At 43.5% G+C, this 23,436-nt stretch overlaps 1 protein-coding gene across 1 annotated transcript in view; it reads right to left on the bottom strand.

Moving 5' to 3' along the window:
* The window catches only part of MTAP (methylthioadenosine phosphorylase), a 38,162-nt gene extending 24,896 nt beyond the window's left edge, over positions 1-13,266 (bottom strand). The window contains exons 1-3 of the mRNA XM_059071100.2: positions 13,110-13,266; positions 5,053-5,139; positions 3,769-3,827 (exon numbers count right to left, since the gene is read on the bottom strand). Of these exons, the coding sequence (XP_058927083.1) occupies positions 3,769-3,827; positions 5,053-5,139; positions 13,110-13,142 (179 nt within the window). The 5' untranslated portion in view covers positions 13,143-13,266. The remainder of the gene's footprint in view (positions 1-3,768; positions 3,828-5,052; positions 5,140-13,109) is intronic.
* Positions 13,267-23,436: the final 10,170 nt, after the last annotated feature.

The raw sequence follows: 23,436 nt of genomic DNA on the forward strand, positions 1-23,436 counted from the left end.
ACCCAACACAGCCAAAAATAAAAATAAAGTGCAGACTCAATTTACATTTCATAGTTTACTTTTCTGTCAAGAGTAGGTAATAGCTTACTTAGAATTCACTCTCCAGGAAAATGTGCCATGTCTATCCTGTGGGGCACCAACACCCCAGAATCTGAGGCATCTGGTCTCTCATAAGCCATGATATGGCAAAGAAGAGGTGCCAAGGAAGAAACACCCAAAATAGAAACTCAAGTTTCCAGTCTAATCTTTCTATTCTTTTCTGCCCGATCACCCAAATAAATTAATCAAACATTTAAAATATTAGATTTCCCCGTTGTTTATGTTGACATCAGCAGGTATGGTCCAAGAATGGATCACCTCACGCATCATTACTGTTATGGGTTGAATTTTGTCCCCTCCAAATTCTTAGGCTGAAATCCTAACCCCCAGTACATCAGAAAGTGACCGTATTTGGAGACAGGGTCTTTAATGAGGTAATTAAGTTAAAATGAAGTCATTTGGGTGGGTCCTAATCCAACACGAATGGCGTCCTTATAAAAAGACACAGACATACACAGAGAAGAACATGTGAAGATACAGGGAGAGACAGGTACAAGCCAAAGAGAGGAGCCCGGAACAGATCCTTCCCTCCCAACCTCAGAAGGAACCAACCCTGCTGACCCCTTGATCTCCGACCTCTACCCTCCAGAACTGTGAGGAAACAAATTTCTGTTTCCACACAGTCTGTGGCACCTTGTTATGGCAGCCCCAGCACACTTAACACAACCACTAATGATTTCGTGTCATGCTTCAAACAAAATCCAAACACTCTGCCATGGCGCTCGTATCATCTGGGCCCAGCCTACAAACGGCAACGCCAGTCCTTAACCTTTATCCCTTCCCACCGGGGCTCAGCCTCACTGGCCTCGCTGCTTAGCTACACTCATTCCTGCTCAGCCTTGGCTCCCACATCACCTCCCCAGAGGAGTGCTTTCCACGACCACTGGATCTCCATCACATCACTACCCCCTGACCTTATTTTTCTTTCTGGCACCTACTGGCCAGTCAAACTATATATTTCCTTCTCAGTGTCCATCCTTCCCACTAGCATCACCCCTGAGACGGTGAGGCCCTTATCTGTCTTCCCTGCTGGTACCTAGAACTGGACTTGCCATATGAGTAGTTCAATCTGTTGGACGAAAAACTGAGTATGTACACACACACTCTTTCCCCCTATCTCTCTCACACACACACCCGCCCACACCCACCCACCCACCCAGTGTGCCAGTAAACAGCCAGTAACGGGAACTTGATTTCTAAAATTATTTTTAAAAATTCACACGTTAGAGGGTATATTTATAAGCAGTATTTCACAGAGAGTTAAAATTATCCTGAGCTGCTTGAAAAAGTACGAACATCACAGGTAATGTTCTGCCACAGGAAGGCTAAGTGTCAACAGACCAGTGGTCTTCACATGTGATAATACAGAAACAGGCTTTCAAGGAAGTAACAACACACAAAAATCTCACTTTGTACGATACTGATTAAAAGTTTGGGCTTTGAAATAAAACTGCCTGGGTTCAAATCCTAGCTCTGCCACTTACTAGCTGTGTGACCTCATCAAAATCACTCAGCTTTCTCGGCCCCCAATTTTTTTTTTTTTTGATGTGTAAAATGGATAATAAAAAACCCTGCACCACAGGGCTGCTATCCAATATCCCTTGTATCATTCCATATTGATATTTTGAAATAAACTTTAATGTCTCTTCTGATCACCAACAACAGAATTAAGAATATGGAAATAATTTGTACATAATTGCAGACAAACATTAGCATATCAGGGTTTTACTCCAAGGTCATAAACGACCTCAGAAGGTGGAAGTCCATGAATGCCCAGAAAGTATGGTAGTCCCTGCTTATCCACAGGAAATGTATTACAAGACCCCCCTGTGGCTGCTTGAAACTGCATATAGTACTGACCTCTATATATGCTATGTTTTTTTCCTATACTAACAGGTGGGTAGTGTACACAGTGTGGATATGCTGGACAAAGGGATGATTCCTGACCTGAGCAGAGGGGGTGGGATGGCACAAGATTTAAAACTTATGAATTGTTTATTTCTAGACTTTTCCTTTTTTTTTTTTTTTTTTTTTTTGTGGTATGCGGGCCTCTCACTGTTGTGGCCTCTCCCGTTGCGGAGCACAGGCTCCGGACGCGCAGGCCCAGCGGCCATGGCTCACGGGCTCAGTCGCTCCGCGGCATGTGGGATCTTCCCGGACCAGGGCACGAACCCGTGTCTCCCGCATCGGCAGGCGGATTCTCAACCACTGCGCCACCAGAGAAGCCCTAGACTTTTCCATTTAATACTTTTGGACCACAGTTGACTATGGGTAACTGAAACCGTGGATAAGAGGGGTCTACTGTACATGCATTTTTCTAAGGCTGGTCTCCAAATCTCTGGTTAGATTTTCAAAAGAAATTCACATATCAAAAGGAGTTAAGAACCACTGCATAGAGTGGTTCACAGTTCGACACACTTCAGTTCAGCTGGCAAGAGTATAAAACCTTCACCACGGGGCTACGACACGAATGATTTTCTCTTACAGTCTGGAAAAAATTAAGCGTTTCTCCAGCAATGACCACAGACCAACAAAGAAGGTTGCCTGAAATCAACCCTATGCGACCATCTAGAACTAAAATTTAGTTTTACTGGACTCAGCAAAGCCACTTCCATTTCAAAAATGCAGTGTGGCAGACAGACCCTAGGGTGGTCTTCATTTTCATGCTCTGAATAATTCCTTCCTTCTCGACTGTGGGTGGACCTGAGATGCTTCCAACCAACAGAACACAGCGGAAGGTATTGGGAGTCACTCCCATGATCAGGCCCCAGCCTGCCAGCATACACTACCTGGCCCTCCTGCTGGCCTTGCAGCAGCAAGCTGCTGTCTTGTGAACTGCCCACGGGGAGGGCCACAAAGCAGAGAACATGGACAACCTCTAGGAGCTTACAGCCTTAGTCCTTCAACCCTGAGGAACTGAGTTCTGCCAACTCCTACATGAGCTTGAACGAGGACCTGGAGCTCCAGATAAGAACAAGCACTGAAATATACCCATGTGATACAATATATACTTGTGTGACCCTGAAGAGGACCCAGATGAGCTGTGCCCACACTCCAGTTACCTGGAAACTGTGGGATAATGTATGCTATTTCAGGCTGCTAAATCTGTGGTCATTTGTTATGCAGCAATAGAAAGCTAATAACATGCAGTCTGACTAATTTCTAACTGTGTGATAAAATGACTTGCTCTTCTCTTTAGGGAACAGCACGAGCCTTGTCAAGGAAATAAGGGTGTAGACACCACAGAGAACCCACTTCAGCGACCCGAAACCCACTCCCCACAAATCTAGAACTATTACTACACAAGGGGTCATGAATGAAGCAGTTTTTCTTGATCTTGTTAACTAGAAGATAAAAGACAGAAAAGAACAAAAGAAAACATTTCCTCTTGAAGCTAGAACTGAAAGTAGAGCTTCAAGTTTAGTCAAATCATTGCATCCCTCATTGGATTGTTCTAAACATTTTCCCAACCTAAGGGGGATGGGCAAGATCTTTAATCTCCAAAGTCAGTAAAACCTACCCCGAAACTGTAAGCGATAAAGATGACTCAGATGCTATGGCTCCACCAACACATTAAAAACACATACCTGCATCATTACTCTTGTCAGAATTTAAGTTAAATTTAAAATGTCCTTTAGTAGTAACATTCAAAAGCTTGAAATATGTTACCTTGCAAGGAGGACGCAATCAACATTCTTTATCTTCCCCAAAATTAAGGCATCAGAAGGCTGCACATAGTGAAAAATGGTTACAAGTCAGTGATTTAAAAACACATATAGAAACAATCAAAAGGCTGCAATTTCAATTGTTCATTTGTAGTAGGAGTCATAGAAACTTGGGGTCTGAGGGTATATTTCAAAGAAGTAAAAGAGTCTAGATTTGATGGATCAACTTAGTCTCTCAATATTTACTGAGCCCTCTCTACCAGTACAGAGATTCGTAAGACTTCGAAGCCTGCGTGGGTAGGTACCATTTAGTAAGATCTATTTGTAGCAAAAACCCCTGGGGACTCTGAGGCCACACTGATCATACACAGATGTGTCAAGGCTATTTGGCAGGTTCAGGAACAGGTGTGAGAGTGAAACGCAAAAGGAATAGGAGGCCCCTATCAGGAATTTAAGAACTCAGCACTGGAACCATTTGCTGTGTTAACCAGGTCTAAGATGGCCACAAGATGACCTCAGGTAATGGAGGAAAAGGTCTGAGAACCTAGGAGGTTAAGAAAACATGAGGCTAAGAAGTGAGCAAGCTGACAGCAGGACTTGGAGGATACCAGATCAAATCTAAGGACTTGGCTGAAAAGGAGGGTTTGGTTGGGATTACCAAATACAGGGATCTTCATAGGAACCACAGGATTAGAGGATCCTGATGTGGATCAGAGGAACCACAGCATTTGGAAGTAGCCCTATGGAGTTAGGAGAAGTCAGACACCCTCACCCTGGCTGGATGACACAAGGGCTGGGAGAACTAAACAGCCTCCTTTTAATAGAAAAGGAGGAGTGTTTTATTTCCAATTCAGTTATGTTCTCAGTCCCCCCAAAATCCCCCTTTGGGCCAGGGCTTACTAAGAAAAGGCCATTAGATATTTCCTCCCATTTGTTAAAGACTGTGGTATGACCGATAGGCCCCAAATTAGAAGCTGATTTGAATGCAGTGATCTGGAGAGTACAGTTCCTGTGTTTGAAATGAGCATCTGGCTTCTAGGGATATAATTAAGAAATTATTTGTACACATTTAAAAGCCATGTTCTCAGTAGTCAAGTCCAAGGCAATCTCAGGGATACTGTCTCAGCTGGCAGAACCCAATAACAGAACTCCTGGCCTCTCTCAGCCTGGGGCAGGCAGCCCTGTGCTGCCAAGACAAAAGCAATTTAAAAAAATTTTTTAAACTTAAAAATCAAGTCAACAAGGAGAAAGAAAAAAGCTAGTATGTCTCCACTAACTGGATACTAACCTTGCCAAATGGAGTGTCCACATATTTTTCAGTTCTTCCTTCTAAGATTTCTGGATCATCCAGGCCTGTCCCACCAATTATTCCAATCTGAAGGAGACAATAAAAAGATATCACATTTGATCAGTTTGCAGTAGAAACAAAAATCATTATTTTAAGCAAATTCGTTTAACCATACGCATATGCTCTTCTCAATTCCTGCTAAGCCCTAGTTATTTTAGAAATCTGAACATTCCTGAAAAGCAATCATTTATTCAACAAACATTCAAAAGCTTTCTATATTCCAGAAATAACCAAAGCATGAGTCACCTTTTCGGACTAAATCACATTTTTGCTGACTATTTGAATAACAAATTAGCATGGAAATGTACTTCAACTAGTTTAAATCATAAAGCCAAACCTAAAAATAGGTTAAGTATGGTTGGAGAAAGTACTTTCTAACCAATTTTATTATCTCTACTAAATGTGTGATGGAATAAATGTTCAAAAAACAACTAGGATAGAAAATATTCAGCATTTCCATTTGGTAAGGATTTCTCCTCATTACCACACTTGATAAAGAAATGAGAGATTTTCTTTCCTATGCCACTAAAATCAGAGCTGTAAGGGATCACAGATAGAGGAATCTGGAATAGCATGAAAAGTTAGCCTCATTTGTATTTATGAAATCCAACTGTCATTCATATACATGTAAATGTAAGTAAGTAATTCAAAGGTCTGTAGTTCCAAATTATTTTTAAGTGTCATATTGCATTTTCCAGACATTAATTTAATTGTCCTCGTCTTCAGGGAGTAATTTGAGATTAAAAACACTGATATTACCCTATAGAGTTAATCTAATTTGATGATTAAGACACCTGAACAAAAACAATTACAAAGATAACTAAATATAGTAACTAAACTGTTAACTAAAAATAAAATAACTGAAATCATTAGGAAGGTTTCCCTGGGTTGATACTTCATAAAGGAAAAATACTATTTAAATTGTCAGCAACAGGCTACAGAGATGAACTAGAAACCTAATAAAAAGTCACCTGAGCATTTTTTTTCAATGAACAGCTTTAAATCTATTGTCACTTGAGTAAAATTTCTACTCAACGGAAGTAGCTCCTTGAGAACAAAACTCCAAAGTTAAAAATTAACTGAACATCTGAATTAAATAATTTTGAGATCAGGTTACACAGTTGATTTATACTAGTATGTGGGAAAACAGTTACCTCTCTGGCCCTATTTCCTAGAAAAATAAATCAACAAAATAAGAAAAAGGGCGATTGAGTAACATTTTTACAAAGAACTGCAGGTTACATGATTTAGTACTTGGAAAGCATCGCACGACTTCCTCAAGTGGCTAAACCAGTTTTTGAAGTTGCTGCCACCTTGTGGTACATTGTTGAAACCACAGCAGGTTACATATTCTACAAGTCATTTTTCTTTGTTACAACTTAACATTGTAGGTAAAGACTAATCAATACAGGACTGCAGTTTTCAAATCAACAGAAGTGTTCACTTAAGTCAGTGGGTTTAAATTCATTTCAGTTCAGTAGAAATTTTTTAAATCGCACTATTTTATGAAATCCTAACCCTTCCTCTAGCTGGTGTCTTTATTTTATCATTTCATGTAAGGCTGAAGCGCCACACATCATAGTCAGGATGGGGTAGGGGGTGTAATGAACTGTCCAGCCCATGTCATCACCTCAGACCACCGAACTGAGTTGCTGACTTTGAAATTACTCTCAGCCTACCTTCTGGGGACTCTACTACTCATGGAAACGTCTGGTGTTCTTTTGCTTCCTTTTTTTAAAAAAAATACTACCACTCTGACTTGGCTGTTTTCTGGCCATTCCCCTAGGCCATGGCATCTCACATTCTGGATCTAATACTGGACTCAGACTTGTATATACAAAACAAACCAGACTTGGTTTTGAAACCACCCTCTGTTTAGGTAAGCCAGCCCAGCCTCACAGCAGTGAATAAGAAATGCCAGTTGGGGTCTTGCTGAAGTTCAGTGCCCTGGAGCCCACCCTCAGCAGCCCCAGGCTTCAGCCCAAACCACTCTGGCTGCATGATGACCATGCACTGGGTAGCTGCTAACTCAGCCCTCAGTGAGGAATATTTAGTACTGGGTGTGAAAACAAGAGCTGTTACAGCTCATCAGAAAGGCCAGGATGTGTTCTCTGGCACTGGAATTATCTGCAGGAGAGCCTGTCCAAATTGGCTCAAGTTGTTTCTCAAAACCCATATCTTGGAAGGAACACAGGACAAGTGTAGCAACTGAGTACAGCCACACCAGGGAACTCAATCGCTAACCATTTTCTTGCTGCAGACGGAGGCCGGCAGTGCCAAGATATGGCAATGTCGCCACCTGCTGGCTCCATGGTAAAGTATAACTATGGGACGAAACTCCCAAGCACCAGTGGCCTGTCATTCCCCTCCAGCCTCAATTCAAATGGTCAACTAGGTACCTGCCTTGATAAAGTAACTATGTCTTCGTATTTACATGTCACAGGCACTGTGGCCAAGTTCTCCAGGGGCCTTACCTCATTTAATTTTCACAACCACCCTGTAAGATGGGCCCTATAGTGTAACACCCATTTTGTAAAAGAGGAAAGAGAAACACAGATCTTAAATTTGTCCAAAGAGCAAATTGTAAAGAGCAAAGCTGGGATTGGAATCCAGGTCTTTCATACTCAACCACTATGATGTACTACCTCCCAGTATCCCCTGGAATCCTTGATAAACACCACAACCAATTAGAAATTTGTCTCCATGTTATGAAGAAACTGATCCTCAGAGTTCAAGTTCTGGACCAAGGTCACAGAGCAAGCATGGAAACAGCAACTCTGGGCACCTCAGTGAACCACCTTGGAAGGGAGGGGGCTGTCCATGCATGACCTCATGCATACTTACCAGGCTTCCTAGGCCAGAGGCATCGCCCTCAGTCCAAGCAGTCCTAGGAATGCTTAGGAAAAGTGTTCAAGGTCTGAGATGGAATTTCTGGGCCAATTCTGCCCAGCCAGGACTTCTTCACTACACAAGATAAAGTTCTGAAATAAGGACCCCCTGGTCTATCAAGGCCATTGCTAGATTTTAACAGCAAGTTGATTCATCCCACACTTTTCCACTTGCAGACCACCAAGTCAAACTCCTCAAAAAGAAGAGATGGTTTGGCTTCCTCTCTGAGACTGTGTAAGCGTTTTATCTAAATGTTGGCTTACCCGGCCAGAATGTTTACTTCCAACGATGCCAAAAGGGTTCACACCAATCCCTACCCTGTGTCCACTTCCCCTGGTACCAGCCACAGGAGATTTCACATACCCCACTTGGTTTCAACAGCCACTCACCATCACTTTATACTACATGGAGGAACCTAGCACTCCGTGAAGTGGAGAATTTCATTCTTTTCTTACAGCTTATATTCCGTTGTGTATATATATACCACTTTTTTATCCTTTCATCTGCTCATGGGCACTTAGGTTGCTTCCATCAACATTTGTTATTTGTAGACTTTTTGATGATAGCCATTTTGACAGGTGTGAGATTATCTCATTGTGGTTTTGATTTGCCTTTCTTTGAAGGGCAGGATTTGACTATTTTTGGAAATAGTCTTTGAAGAGGTAATTAAAGTTAAATGAGGTCTTGGTGGGGGGAGTGCTAATCCAAAATAACTTCAGGTTCAGAACATTCCTGGTTTTTATTTAACCAACCTCTCCTTGCAAAGTCAAGATATTATTCTAATGGGTAGACACCCTCTTTGAAGATACAATTCACCTCCAGAAGTGGTCAGTGACTTTTTGAGGAGGATTTTCCTCAAAGCTTATTTTACTCTGTAGCACTCTCCTTCACTTGTGGAAGGACATAGGATTCTTCCTGGTGCTCCTCCTGGGTCAGCTGCTGGATACTAGAATCCCCAGAGGAGCTTTCAGTACCAAACCCCAGGTCCCAGATTCCAGATATTCTAATTGAGCAAGACAGAGCTGTTATTTTTCTTAAAGCTCCTCAGGCGGTTCTAATGTGTAGCCATAATTGAGCACCCTTGCTCTAGGGCCCAGATCATCAGTTTCTAAAATCTGGGCTAGCTAAGCATCATACTGAATAATGGCTCCTGCAAGAGAGCCTGTCAGCATTCTAATTACGAGAACCTATGCACCTACCGGTGTGATTAATGATTTTGAGATGGGGAGATGATTCTGGATTATCTGGGTGGACCCTAAATGTAATCACAAGGGTCCTTTTAAGAAGGTCGAATGAGGAAGAAGGCGATGTGATGATGGAAGCAGGGGGAGAAAAGGTGATGTAATGTAGGGCCCAGAGCCAAGGAATGCTGGTGATCTCTAGAAGCTGGAAAAAGCAAGGAAACAGATTCTCTCTTAGATCCTACAAGAGGACCTGCCCTACTGACATCTTGATTTTAGCTCCATAGGACTCATTCTGGACTTCTGACTGCTAGAATTGTTAAGCGACTACACCTGTGATATTGTATGCCATCCAGTTTGTGGTGGTTGTGAGAGCATTGAAACTAGTTCACTAAGAAACATCTGAGGAGCTTGTTAAAAATGCAGATGCCCAGCCTTTTCAAAGCTCCACGGCCAATGGTTATCACATTTTAGCGGGTACCTGAATATACTGAGGCTCTTGAAAATAAATCCAATTTGCTGCCCACCTCCCCATTTCAGATTCAGCAGGATTGGGGAAGAGCCCAAGAATTTGCATTTCTAACAAATTCCCAGGAGGGTGCAGATGCAGCACAGGCTTTGAGAACTACTGCTTTAGATGTTTTTGAGGCACAGACTAGAATACCATGATTATAATCACAATCAAAAAACCTTCCTCAGGGCTTTCCCTGGTGCTGCAAGGGATAGGAATCCACCTGCCAATTCCGGGGACATGGGTTCAATCCCTGGTCTGGGAAGATCTCACATGCCGCAGGGCAACTAAGCCTGTGCACCACAACTACTGAGCCTGAGCTCTAGAGCCCATGAGCCACAACTACTGAGCCCACGTGCTACAACTACTGAAAGCTGTGTCCCTAGATGAGGAGCCACCTCAAGATGAAGCCCGCACACCGCAATGAAGACCCAAAGCAGCTGCGCGCGACACACACACACACACACACACACACACACACACACACACACACACACACACACACACACACACACACACACACACACACACACACACACACACCCCGTTACCTTTCTCAAAGGAACAACAGCAAAAAAGCCCCCATCTCTGTTTTTCTCTGCTGCTCAGGACACCAACCTGGCTGCTGCTTCATCTACTCACCAGGCGGTCTCTGATTCAGGGATTTATAGCCCAGGGGTCCTCAACCAAGTGCTCTCCTGGGAAGTGCCTAGAAATCCACGGGGAAATTTCTGGCTGCCACAATGACTGGAGGGAGTGCTACCAGCATTGTGTGTGGAGAGGGGACCCAGGATGTGTTCTATGTCCTACAATGCTCAGGACAGTTATACTAAGGGAGGAATTGTCATGCCCCAAATGGCATTGTGTCTCTAGGCAAAAAATGAAGGCTCATTAGTCATTTGGTTTCTAACTGCGGACTGTGGGTTGTCCACCAGTTTCTAAAGGTCACTCAAGGACTTTCAGTGTGAAGGCCTTTGCTGGCCACACTCAGACATCGTAAAGGAGAGCTTCAAAGGCCTGTTCTCCACAGTCTAGACTTGCCGGTCCCCCTTAATATTGATACCATTTTGTTTATAGCCCACTACCCAACTATGATGGGACCATATCCCCTCCTTGTCATAGCAACCATGTAAACAAGACTTATTTTTAATCCCTCAGAGTAAAAGCTGGGCAGGTGCCTAGGGGAGCCATGGCCCATTACAGGAGCCCTCCAGAATGCCAGAGATCGGTTCAGCCCTCTGCATGGCCAAGCATACCACTGCCCGTGGCTGTTACCAGAAGACACTGTCTCCCTGAGGTCCTCCCAGACCGTGGCTGCTACTAATGCTATGGGAGACTGTCCACTGGGCACTCAGCAGGCAGCTTGCTTCATGCAAACACTCTACACTCCCTCTTCCTTAAGGCTGCATGCCCTTTGTCAACAGAATAAAACAGGGCACAGGGACCATATGTCAGATTTCAGAAATGGCTCACAACACCCAGTTGGTGGAATGCCAGGCTCTAGGCCAATTCTATCACTATCAAGGTCCAACTATAATTCTGGACTCCTTAGGTGACCTTTCTGGGCCTCAGCTTTATGTCCACAAAAAGAGGTTTGTGTGGTTATATGGTCTTAAGCTCTATATTTTATGACCTGGGGATAGGATTATGGTTTTCATTAGCTTATTTTGCTCTGGACACTAGCATTTCATGTTTTCTATATAGGATGTTGCCTCAGCAGTCTGGCATAAATGGTGTAGGAATCATGGATTTGCAACAGCAAAATTCTCACCTGTTCTAACCCCAAAGAGAGAAATCAGCAGGCAGACCTAGCACTATTTGTACCTATTAATTTTATATTCAGCAGCTGGCCAAGAACAAAAATATACTTCAATATTTATATCAGGGCTCTAATCACAGTGCCCATTCTGCACTTAAATGCACTGCACTAATTTTACAGGGAAACTATGTGGAAGGGAGAATGCAAAACCAGGTTAAAGTGAGACTGTTTTAAATACCACCGCTCTCTATTTTTAATGTCACTTTAATTGTATTCCCGTAAAAGAAAGGCGATAGTTTTCTGCTTGCCCACTGAAAGCTGTGGCCTATCGTAATTTAATTTTTGGAGAAAAGATGTTCAAAATTAATCTCAGCTCCCTCACTTAGAAGCACTACCATTTAATGTTTCAGCCATGTGCTAGAAAGACAATACAATTCTAACGTCCCAGCAAACCCTGCAGTAATGTTCCCATTTTACTGAAATGAAAAAGAGCTTCATAAAAATTCTGCTTTGTTCTCCATGACTGATAAGGAAGAGGCATTCTACAATATTTGTTTAATGCAAGATTCTTTTCAAAATGGCAAAGGGATATAGTATCTAAATGTGACTGCAACTCTCCCCAACCCACCCCCTGACATCAAGTGTCTGAAAGCTGCAAGGGCCTACTAAGCTAATCACTCTGGTTGATTACACACTGATCTCAGATTTGCCTTCTCCAGTGGGAACTGAACACACAACGCGGAGTCAGGAGAGATACCTGAAGGCGACGGACCTTCCTATCTCACGGCCAATAATTTCTAAAGACAAACAAGTCAACTGAGTTTTTAGCTGATCATAAACAGCCTGGAAGAGATCTTAACTTTGATCCTGTTTATTTCTGTGGACTGTAATTCTACAGTCTCTCCCTGCGAGGCATTAACCAGGAAGAAAGTGCGTCAAAGCCCCAAGGAAACTTGTTGCAATCCTCGGAACTCGTGCCCTCCTCCGGCCAAAGCTCCCACTGCACAATGATGCGTTGTACCGAAACCTGTGAGGACCAAGGGTAACTTTCAAGGTTGCCAACAAAGCAGTTTAAAGCCAGAAGCCTCCAAACAGAGTGGCCCAGTATTCCTATACTCCATTTCGGTGTTGTAAAAAACTCTCAAGAGTTCCCAAAGCAGAGAAGGCCTAAGTTTAGAACACACAAAAAAGCCGGAAGCTTGCAAAAGAGCAAGCGTGCAGTTTTTCCCACGTGGGCCGCGGGCAGAGAGCCAAGTCAGAGCACAAGCGTTGAAGTCGGTCAGGGCTCAAGGAGCCCGTCTCAGCGGTTGCAGGTGCCCACCCACCTGGCACACCCGCTAGCCCCGGGCAGACACATCTGCCCAGAAAGGTGCTCGGGAAGGGTTGGGCGCGGCCGCAGCACCGGTCCGCTGTCCCTCTCAAGTGCTTGCGTACCTCCTGCGCGCTGCGGATGCAGCTGAGACCAAGGGTTGGGGGACGACTCTGCAATTGTTCTCTCTCCCCCGCTCGCTTCCCCTGGGCTAACCGGCCTCAGACACTCCCCGCCGCGGCGGGGGTGCACTGGCTGGGCGCGCGGCCCAGAGGCGCGGTCCTCCCGGGCGGGAGCGGGATCGTACAGGGCACGAAGGATCGCAGCAGCCGGAACGACTAATCTCACCTTCACGGCCGCGGGAGTGGCACCTGAGGCCATGGCTGCGCGAGGAAGGAGCGACGGCCTCGGGCGGGGTGGAGACTTGGAGCGGCGGAGCGGAGCGGTTTCAGGCGCTCGGGTCGGTTCTGAGCAGCGATGTCCCGGGGGCGGCTGTGGCTCCTCCTCTTCCTCCCCGGGACAGCTGGATTGGCTGCTGGTGTGGGCTCTCCCCCGCCACCCCCCCTCCAATTCGAGGTTTCAGTGTCCCGCCCCGTTTGCAGACCTTTCCGGTTCTCCGTTGATTTTTTTTCGACCCCCAGTTATAACTAACGGGCTCATGATAGTGAGAATAGTGGAGACCGTTGATTGAGTACTTATGTTGTTCCAGACTCTGTGTTTTGCACTTTAATCAGCTCCGTTAACCATCACAAGAATGCTACAAAGAAGGAAAAACAGCACTCCCAGCTCCGCCTCGTCTCAGCTGCAAGCTCGGCCTTATCTGTAAAACCAGGCCCATTCTCGGTGCAGAAGTTCTCGCGCGAGCGAAAACCGTGGAGAGGCGGGAACAGGCTCTTCGCTGAGGTTACCTCCAGCTGCTAACGCAGGGCAGGGCGGGGCGGGGCGCGGTTGGCTCTTCTTATCACCGAGACCCAACCGGGGGTTTGCTCCTTTCTGTTAATTGGTGGGGGACAGAGCAGGGGTGGGGTTGACCCAAGACTCGGGGATGACAAAAAGAAAATAAACAGAGTAACGTGCTGCTGGATAACCTTTCTGACCTACACTACAAACTGGCAGTTTGAGGGCAGGCTTTCAAGGGGATAAAACACTACCTAACTCCCAGCCTGGGTCCACAGGGCCGGGGCCATCTTTAACCTTACCCACACCAGGCAAAGTCCAAGCCAACTAGATTCAGAATCCAGACTCATGTATTCATCACTCAGCACTAGCTGGTCACCCACGGCCCCCGTTATACCAGCCCTTCACTGGGATAATCCCTTACTCTCAAAATCCTCATCCCTTCTCTACTGGGATAATCCACTTTAAACTCCCTGGATGAATTAAACTGCAAAAAAATGCCGGGTGACAGTGATGTTCTGATATACAGAAACTTTGCAGATTACTCTGGGGGTGGGAGAATGGCTGTGGAAGGGTAGACTTTCCTCTTTCCCTATAGCAGTAAAACACTGAAACAAAACGCAAGCATAATTTCATTCAAAACATCGCTGTCTGGGTGCTTCCTGTATTACTGTTCACTTAAACAGTAAAGACTTTTACTCTCTCATTATTTGCTCTAGGTTTAAATTTTCTTGCAATGTAATTTTTCTTCTATTTAAGTCATAAAATGAAATAGCAAAGAATAAAAGTAGAAGATTGGGGTGCTCCTTTGGAAGAGCAGGAGTCTGGGAGTTCCTCCCGAATGTAGTTTCCTAGGAACCTGTCTGCTGCTTGTCCTATTGTTGATAGCCCACTACTCAGAGGGGAACCATTGCAGGTACACAGATACTTGGGTTTTATGGCTGCTTCACAATTAGGGGATCTTGACCAACTTATGTGCTTTAATGTGACCAGCAAGTCCAGTTTCTACTCAGCACTGCCTCCCTGCGGAAAGTTAGACCCTGTAAACAAGTTAAATCCTGTAAGCATTAGAAGACCCCTAGACAAAGGAGTTGGAAACCTGGAAGGGTTAAAAACAAAATTCAACTGAGTAAATTGGAAGGTCTGACTGGCTTTATTAGGCAATTCATGAGGGCAGCATCCCACCTAGCTAGAACTAGAGAGCTCTCAGAAGTGTTGTACACAATGGAAGGTTTTTATAGGAAGAAGGATGGGGCAGGGAGCTATTAGCAAAAGAAAATAAATGATTATTTTTAGGCCAGGACATCTTTTAGGATGGAAAGGACCAGCAAGGGTTTTATCATGCATATTGCCTCTTCTTCCTCTGTAGTGGGGGAGGGGAGGAGGGAGGTGGATGGAGAGGACCCTTGTGACAGATTACCTCATTGGTGCTGATCAGAAAATTTCAAACTATTTCTGAGGAAGGTCGAAACTGCGGTTAGGTTAGGTATTGAGTCTAAGTTTGGTTTCATGGGCTTTTAGCACAAGCAAGTGATGCCATTTTGGGCTTGTGGTTTTCTTTTTAACAGGGCTAAACTGGACTTCTGGACTTTTCTACTTTAAATTTCAGGACAGGGCTCAAGCTTTGCTCTTGAACTTGTGATGTCTGTGAAGGGAACATTGTCCCAAATCTGGTCTGGTTTTTTGAGTGATGTATGTAATTTATAAGCCATTTCTGGGAAGAAAATAGTATTTCTAGACAAAATTTAAACAATTTTTTAACTTCTCAGAAAACAGGCACCCACCCACCAGCTGACTGTAAGGCACTATTTTGTTCTTTGTGTATGGGGCATGGAGTTCAAGACAAACTGATCCCCCTTCCAAGGGGACTCTAGCAGTTTTCATCATCATGCGTTATGAGAAAAGAGCATACAAATATTAGAAGCATGGGACTGGCCTGCTATAGGTAATTTGAACTGACAACAACCACTGTAGAGTTTTCTTAATAAAAGAATCGATTTTAGAAGAACATGTCAAAATAAGTTTTCAGAAAGTTAAAAACATTCAAACAAATAAATAGCTGGCACATATCAGAGATGTATTTAACTCATTAATAAAGGAACCAGCAGGATGACAAAGCTGATTCAAAGAGGATGTAAGATGCTGCAACAGCAGAAAAGAGAATGTTAGAATAAGATGGAAAAATTAGATACAAAACTGGTATATATTTTACAAAGCAATAAAACTCTAGCCTTCGGGGTTATCTTGTCTGTGAACAGATACCACCTGCATCTTTAACTTCGAAAAAAGATTGTAACTTATCTATCTTAACAAGCAAGATATCTACCACCAGAGTCTGAACGCTTATCAATAAGAAACAATAAAACAAAGTTACAGCCCTTAGGTAAAGGGTCTGCAAACCTTGCCTACAAAGAGGCAAAAATTGAGGAGTATGTGAAGCTCAAAAATGTAGACAATATCTGATTGAATGAGCCTGGCTATATTCCAGTACAGCCTTATGGACACTTAAATTTGAATTTCATATACTTTTCACATGTGACAAAATATTAATCTTCTTTAGATATTTTCCCAATCACTTAAGATTGTAAAAACCATTCTTCGTTTGAAGCTATGCAAAAACAGGTGGAGAGCTGGTTTGGCTGAGGAGGGCTTGGGCTATTGTTTGCCATTCCCCTCCCAGAAGCAGATGACCTTTGGGCAGACTTGTTGAACAATGCTTTAATATGTCTTTGAAAAGGCAGACAGTAATCTTTTTGGCTTATTTCCAAGTTTTAGATAATTTTTTCTTATAATCCCCAGAATCAAAGTAGGACAAAGTTTCTAATAATCAGTGGTCTCCCTTTTTGATTGGTATAAAGAATCTTCATCAAGAGAATAGGAGTCTCAAGGGTCTGTCTATGAAAGTAGCATCTTGCCCTACTGTTCTTGCCTATAAATTCCTACTGTTTACCTGTACCCTTGTCTTTCTGGAGACAATTCTAAAACAGTACCCATGCCACCTTACAACGATTCTGATTATGGCACTACATGGATATTTCAATAGCTTTCTCTTTTTTCATGTAATCCCTTGTACATACCTTGCCAGCTTCTATCACCTAGCCAACAAGGTACTGAGATGGTGTTGCCAATAGCTGTCCACACCAGGTCTTGAGCAATGGTCCTTCCATGTCCCACGTTCCCTTGTCAGGGAAAAACCTACAATGATTTATGTGTTTAAATATGACTAAATTACATGCTAATTTAAAAGACTTCTCTAAATCATTCCAGGAGCATCAAATATTTAAGAAGAAATGTTCACACAAATGCATGAAATATATCATCTCAGCTGACCATATCAGCTTTCCCACTGAAGGTCACATCTCTGCTACTGACCAGTGTGTCAGTGCTGGATGGGTACTACAAAATAGACCCAGGCTGGTAGTTACCCTTCCTCAACTAAGCACGTTAAAGCTGTCAAGTTGTCATGGCTGAAGCAACTCACGTAACTCCCTACCACCTTGTAGAAATTTGCTGAAATAAAAATTCTGAACAACCTGAGTGTGTCCTTGCAGATCCCCAATTCTGTGTGACTCAGATCTTTTTACAATGTTCCTGTGTCACAGATATTATGGGTAGGGACATTTTGGCCACCACTTTTGTCAGTAGATTAGAGTTTGGCATTGGAAGCTTAGGTAGAAAGGTGAAATTGTATTAGCAAGCAGCCACTTTGGATGTAGCAGAACATTGATAACAAAATATCTTAAGAGGACAGTAAGAAAATCAATAGTAATAATAATAAATTTTTTAAATTGTTGCCCCTTCAAATCCCAGTCAGGCAAGCCCATGCAGACATGAAGACCCCAGAGATGTCTCAACTGGTATAAATTCAGATTCAAAGACCACAATGTCATCATTGCATACAGTATAGTCATTGGAAAAAAAAAAAAGTCAAATAGACACAACAAACCTTAACAAAATTGTGTTCAGAGAAATTTTTCCATAGGCAGTTCTCCAAATACTTAAATTCTTTTTCCTCTGCCATGAGAAGAAAAAAACGGTTCTTAAAAGGAAATAGTGCCTAGTATTTATTAGGATAAGAAGTAAAAGATATGCAAATATGTACTAGGCCAGCCTTAAGGTAACATTCTATTTTTAAAAAATTAGTATTGTGGGCTTCCCTGGTGGTGCAGTGGTTGAGAGTCCACCTGCCGAAGCAGGGGACATGGGTTCGTGCCCCGGTCCGGGAAGGTCCCACATGCTGCGGAGCAGCTGGGCCCGTGAGCCATGGACGCTGAGCCTGCACGTCCAGAGCCTGTGCTCCGCAACGGGAGAGACCACAACAGTGAGAGGCCTGCATACCGCAAAAAAAAAAAAAAAAATTAGTATTCCTTGGTAAGTATATAAAAGATTTATCTGCACCCCAAGTTCTTTAACACTCCTGGTTGTGGTAAATAACTGAATGAATTAAACTATTTTATTAGTTTTTAAAAACTAAAGCTACGTATCTTCTCTCTAACACCATACAGTATAGTCCATAATATCATATAACATTAACGTTTTAGTAACTAGAGACTTGAATTTATTTTGTCACAGAAAGCCTGATTAATCTGACCTTTCTAAATTTCTTATACTTGTCTTATAGGCCAGTAAGTAATCATTACTTAAACAAAAACTTTAAGAAAACAAGAAGAAAAATGAGACTTCCCTGGTTGTCCAGTGGTTAACACTCTGTGCTCCCAATGCAGGGACCCCAGGTTAGATCCCTGGTCAGGGAACTAGATCCCACATGCATGCCACAACTAAGAGTTTGCATACCACAACTATGAGCCCACATGCCGCAACGAAGATCCTGCACAAGGCAATGGAGATACCGTGTGCCACAACTAAGACCTGATGCAGCCAAATAAATAAATAAATAAACAAATAAGTCTCTAATGGGACTTCCCTGGGAAAAAAAAGAAAAGAAAAGTAAACAAGAAGAAAAAAAGTGCTCCATTCTCCTGTTATCAGAGTAAAGAAGTGTCACATGAAAAGAAAATATTATTTAAGTCTAATTTTTATAGTACATTTATTCAGGGCACTTTGTAAAGGGAGTTAGAAGTTAACTTCCTCAAAAAATATTTACAGCAAATTTTAGGTGGCAATCCTTTATACTGGTCTTTAATAAAAATGGAGTGTCCAACAGTAACATATAACTTGTATCTTTGGTTGAGGGAGGAACCACGTGTTCTGTGATGAGATAAGCAGAGAAAATTGTGACCATCTGTTTTGAACTTGGTGTGCTCCAGATAGTTGGAGATTCACCTATTTTAATTGTCTTATTTCATCCAATCAAGTTCTACTTCTTTAGTCTTCTCCATTTCTTTCTTCTATCCTAAGTCCATTTGAACCTAAAATACCTAGAAATAGCCTCCATTCCAAGTCATCTTGTCTCTTCTTCAGTTTTCACTTCAGATTGTATCTATCCTTTCATTTCTGGAGACCCCACTGAAGATGAAATAAGTCACTTACATATGGATCTATTAAAGGAAAATCTCGACCAGTCTTCCACTCTCCCTAGAATAATGCTGCACACTAAAAACATATTCTGGTTGACAGAATGACCATCTATCCTGGAATTCCAGAATCCCAGAATCCTCACATCCTCTGAGGTAGATATTATTATTTTTAATTTATAAATTTATTTATTTATTTTTGGGTGTATTGGGTCTTCATTTCTGTGTGAGGGCTTTCTCTAGTTGTGGTGAGCAGGGGCTACTCTTCATCGCAGTGCACGGGCCTCTCACTGTTGCAGCCTATCTTGTTGTGGAGCACAGGCTCCAGACGTGCAGGCTCAGTAGTTGTGGCTCACTGGCCTAGTTGCTCCGCGGCATGTGAGATCTTCCCAGACCAGGGCTCAAACCTGTGTCCCCTGCATTGGCAGGCAGATTCTCAACCACTGCGCCAGCAGGGAAGCCCTGAGATAGATATTATTATTTCTATTGTAAGAAAATAAATAGCAAGATGAAACCCTAAACCCTATATACTTCCCTTGGTGAAGAAAAGAATGTTCAATCTTGTTATAAACAGAGGTGGAACAGACTTAGAGAATGAACTTATGGTTATGCGGTGGGGGAAGGGTGGGAGGGAGGGATAGATTGGGAGTTTGGGATTGACATGCACACACTGCTATATTTAAAAAGATAACCAACAAGGACCTACTGTAAAAATAACTTTAAAAAATAAAGTAAAAGATTAAAAAATGACATTACTTGAAAATGCTTTAAAAAAATACATGAGGAGCAGTCAAGATGATGGAATAGGAGGATGTGGAATTCATCACTCCTCACAAGTACATCAAAAAGACATCTACAAATGGAACAGTTCTCATAGAGCACATGCTGAACATTAGCAGAAGACTTTTGGACACCTAATAGGACAAGAAAAATCCCCTCACAACTAAGTAGGATGAAAGAAAGAAGAAAAAATGAGTATCAAAAAAGGGACCAGCAACCCTGGCAGGAAGCTGAAGGTGAAGGGAGGTCCCCACACTAAGAAAAACTCCCTCACGGTGGGGAAATCAACTGGGACAGAAAAGGACCTTCAGGGGATCAAAGGAGAACACAGGGGATGGTCTGTGGAAGGCAGGACAAAGTAAGAATGGCAGGCAGGGTCTACATCTCAGCTCTGTGCATTCCAGCGTGAGTTGTGAGTCACCTGTTGTGAAGGGGGGCTGGGTGCTGGAAAGTGGGGTTTGGAGTGCAGACCCAGGGAGGGGACAGCTATTGGCTGTGAAAAGACAGCCTGAAGAGACAGGAGTAAGGAGCTCCACAAAGGGGAAGGTCTGCAGAAAAAGCCAGGGACACCACAGAAGCAAGGCATCATTGCTGAGTGGTGTGCAAGGGGTGCAGCCACCATTACAACCCCTTCCCCCACCGGCCGGCTTCTTTGGAATCCACTGGCACTGGGAGGGGCTCCCTTCTGAGCCTTCCCACCTGCCTACGACGGCTCCAGGGGTCCGAGCGCTGCCCACCCCAAAGCCTCTTTGGGAATCAGCCCTAGGCGCCCCTGCCTGGGATGAGAGTCCACCGATGCTGGAGGGGGCTGAATGCTAAAGTGTGGGGTTAGGAGAACTGATCCAGGGAGAGGAACGCTGTTGGCTGTTCGGATACAGCAGAGGTGACGTGAGAGAGGGGATGCGAGGCTGGGAGTGCCCCTAGAGGAAGCGTGGTCTGCCTGAAAACAGAGGCACCACTGTTGAGAGGCACACGGGGAGGCAGGGCTGCCACCCCCCCCGACACCACCCCTACAATACAGCTCCTTCCTCCATGGCCACTGGGAGGGACTCCCACCAGAGCGAACCACCACAGTTGGTTACAACTGCCTGCCAGCCCCCACCACTGCAGGCAACTCATGCACACCCAGGTCTGAGTGAGCAAGTGTGCCCCAAGCAGCTGCTGCTTTCACTTCCTCTCACCTGGGCAGGGAACAAATGCCTGAGGGTGGCACACATGCAGAGGTGGGGTCAAAACCAAAGCTGAGCCCCAGGGGTGGTGCGACTAAGGAAGAGGAACAGAACTCTTTCTGTGCAGCTGCACAAGCCTTGGATTAAGTCCCCAAGATTGGCTTGGTTAATCCTGCAACTGTGGAATACCTGCATAGACAGCAAGTGTTCCCACAACTGAGTTCAGTGTAGCCTTCCCAGCAGTGAACTTAGGGGACAAATACAAGTGAGAAATGGGCCAGGTCAGGGTCTGAGCTGGCCTCACAGTGCTCACAGCAGGTCCAGAGACCTATCTAGAGGTATTGGAAGGCCTCCCAGGGCGGCGGGATCAGCTCTGGCTCACTGTAGGAGCAAGGACACTGACAGCAGAGGCCCCAGGAAAATATTCGTACTACTATTATCCTTTTTTTTCGTCTCGTTTTGTTCAATTGTTGGTGTTGTTGCTTTTATTATTTTTTATCTTATATATTTTTATTTTAATTTATTTTTTATTTTTCTATTTTTACTTTATTTTTGTTTTGGAGGTTTTTTTCTTGTTTTTGTTTTTATTTTTGTATTTTTTTGATTGATTTGTACGTGTATGTATATTTTAAGTTTTCTTTGCTTCTTTTGTTGTTTGTTTACTCTCTGTTTCTGTTTTAGTTTTCATTTTCTGTTTTTGTTGGTTTAGTCCTTACTGACTGTTCTCATTTTTAATTCTTTGTTTGCTTGTTCTCGTTGCTGTTTTGTTTTTTGGTTTTTTTTTTCTCTCTTTGTGTGTGTGTTGTGTTGTTGTTGCTGCTGTTTGTTTGCTGTTGTTTTTGTTATTTATCCCAGATGTTATCTGTCTCTTTTTTTTTCTCTTTCTCTGGCCACACGGTGTAGCTTGCGGGTTCTTGGTTCCCCAGTAAGGGGTGAGGCCTGGGCCTCCAGGGTGGGAGCACAGAGTCCAGGACACTGGGCCGCCAGAGAATTTCTGGGCCTAGGGAATATTAATCAGTGTGTGCGCTCCCAGAGGTATCCATATCAACACCAAGACCTGGCCCCACACAACTGACTGCAGGCTCCAGTGCTGGACACCTCATGCCAAACAACCAGCAAGACAGGAACACAGCACCATGCATCAGCAGATAGGCTGCCTAAAGTTGTATTAAGCTCATAGACACCCCAAAACACACCACCTGATGTGGCCCCACCCTGCAGAGAGGAAATACTCAGCTCCACCCACCAGAGTGCAGGCACCAGTGCCTCCCACCAGGAAACCATCACAAGCCCCAGGACCAACCTCATTCACCAGGAGGCAGAGAACAGAAGTAAGAGGAACGACTACCCTATGCAGAAAGACCATAAACAAAGCAGGTTAGACAAAATGAGATGACAGAAAAATATGTTGCAGGTGAAGGGGCAAGGTAAAATCCCACAAGACCAAATAAATGAAGAGGACATAGACAATCTACCTGAAAAACAATTCAGAGTAATGATAGTAAAAATGATCCAGAATCTTGGAAATAGAATGGAGACATGGATCGAGAAGATAAAAGAAATATTTAACAAAGACCTAGAAGAACTAAAGGACAAACAATCAGTGATGAACAACACAATAACTGAAATGAAGAATACACTAGAAGGAATCAATAGCAGAATAACTGAGGGAGAAGAATGGATACGTGAGCTGGAAGATAGAATGGTGAAAATAACTGCCAAGGAGCAGAATAAAGAAAAAAGAATGAAAAGAAATGAGGACAATCTCAGAGACCTCTGGGACAATATTAAACACACCAACATTCGAATTATAGGGGTCCCAGAAGAAGAAGAGAAAGGGAAAGGGCCTGAGAAAACATTTGAAGAGATTATAGTCAAAAACTTCCCTAACATGGGAAAGGAAATAGTCAATCAAGTCCAGGAAGCACAGAGAGTCCAACAGAGGATAAACCCAAGGAGAAACATGCTTAGACACATATTAATCAAATTAACAAAAATTAAATACAAGGAAAAAATATTAAAATCAGCAAGGGAAAATCAACAAATAACCTACAAGGGAACCCCCATAAGGTTAACAGGTAATTTTTCAGCAGAAACTCTACAAACCAGAAGGGAGTGGCAGGACATATTTAAAGTGATGGAAGGGAAAAACCTACAACCAGATTACCTTACCCAGCAAGGATTTCATTCGGATTTGACAGAGAAATCAAAAGCTAAGAGAATTCACCACCAAACCAGCAAGGATCTCATTTGGACTCAACGGAGAAATCAAAAGCTTTTCCGACGAGCAAAAGCTAAGAGAATTCAGCACCACCAAACCAGCTTATCAAGAAATGCTAAAGGAACTTCTCTAGG

The sequence above is a fragment of the Kogia breviceps genome, chromosome 8, assembly GCF_026419965.1.
Source record: "Kogia breviceps isolate mKogBre1 chromosome 8, mKogBre1 haplotype 1, whole genome shotgun sequence".
NCBI lineage: Eukaryota > Metazoa > Chordata > Mammalia > Artiodactyla > Physeteridae > Kogia > Kogia breviceps.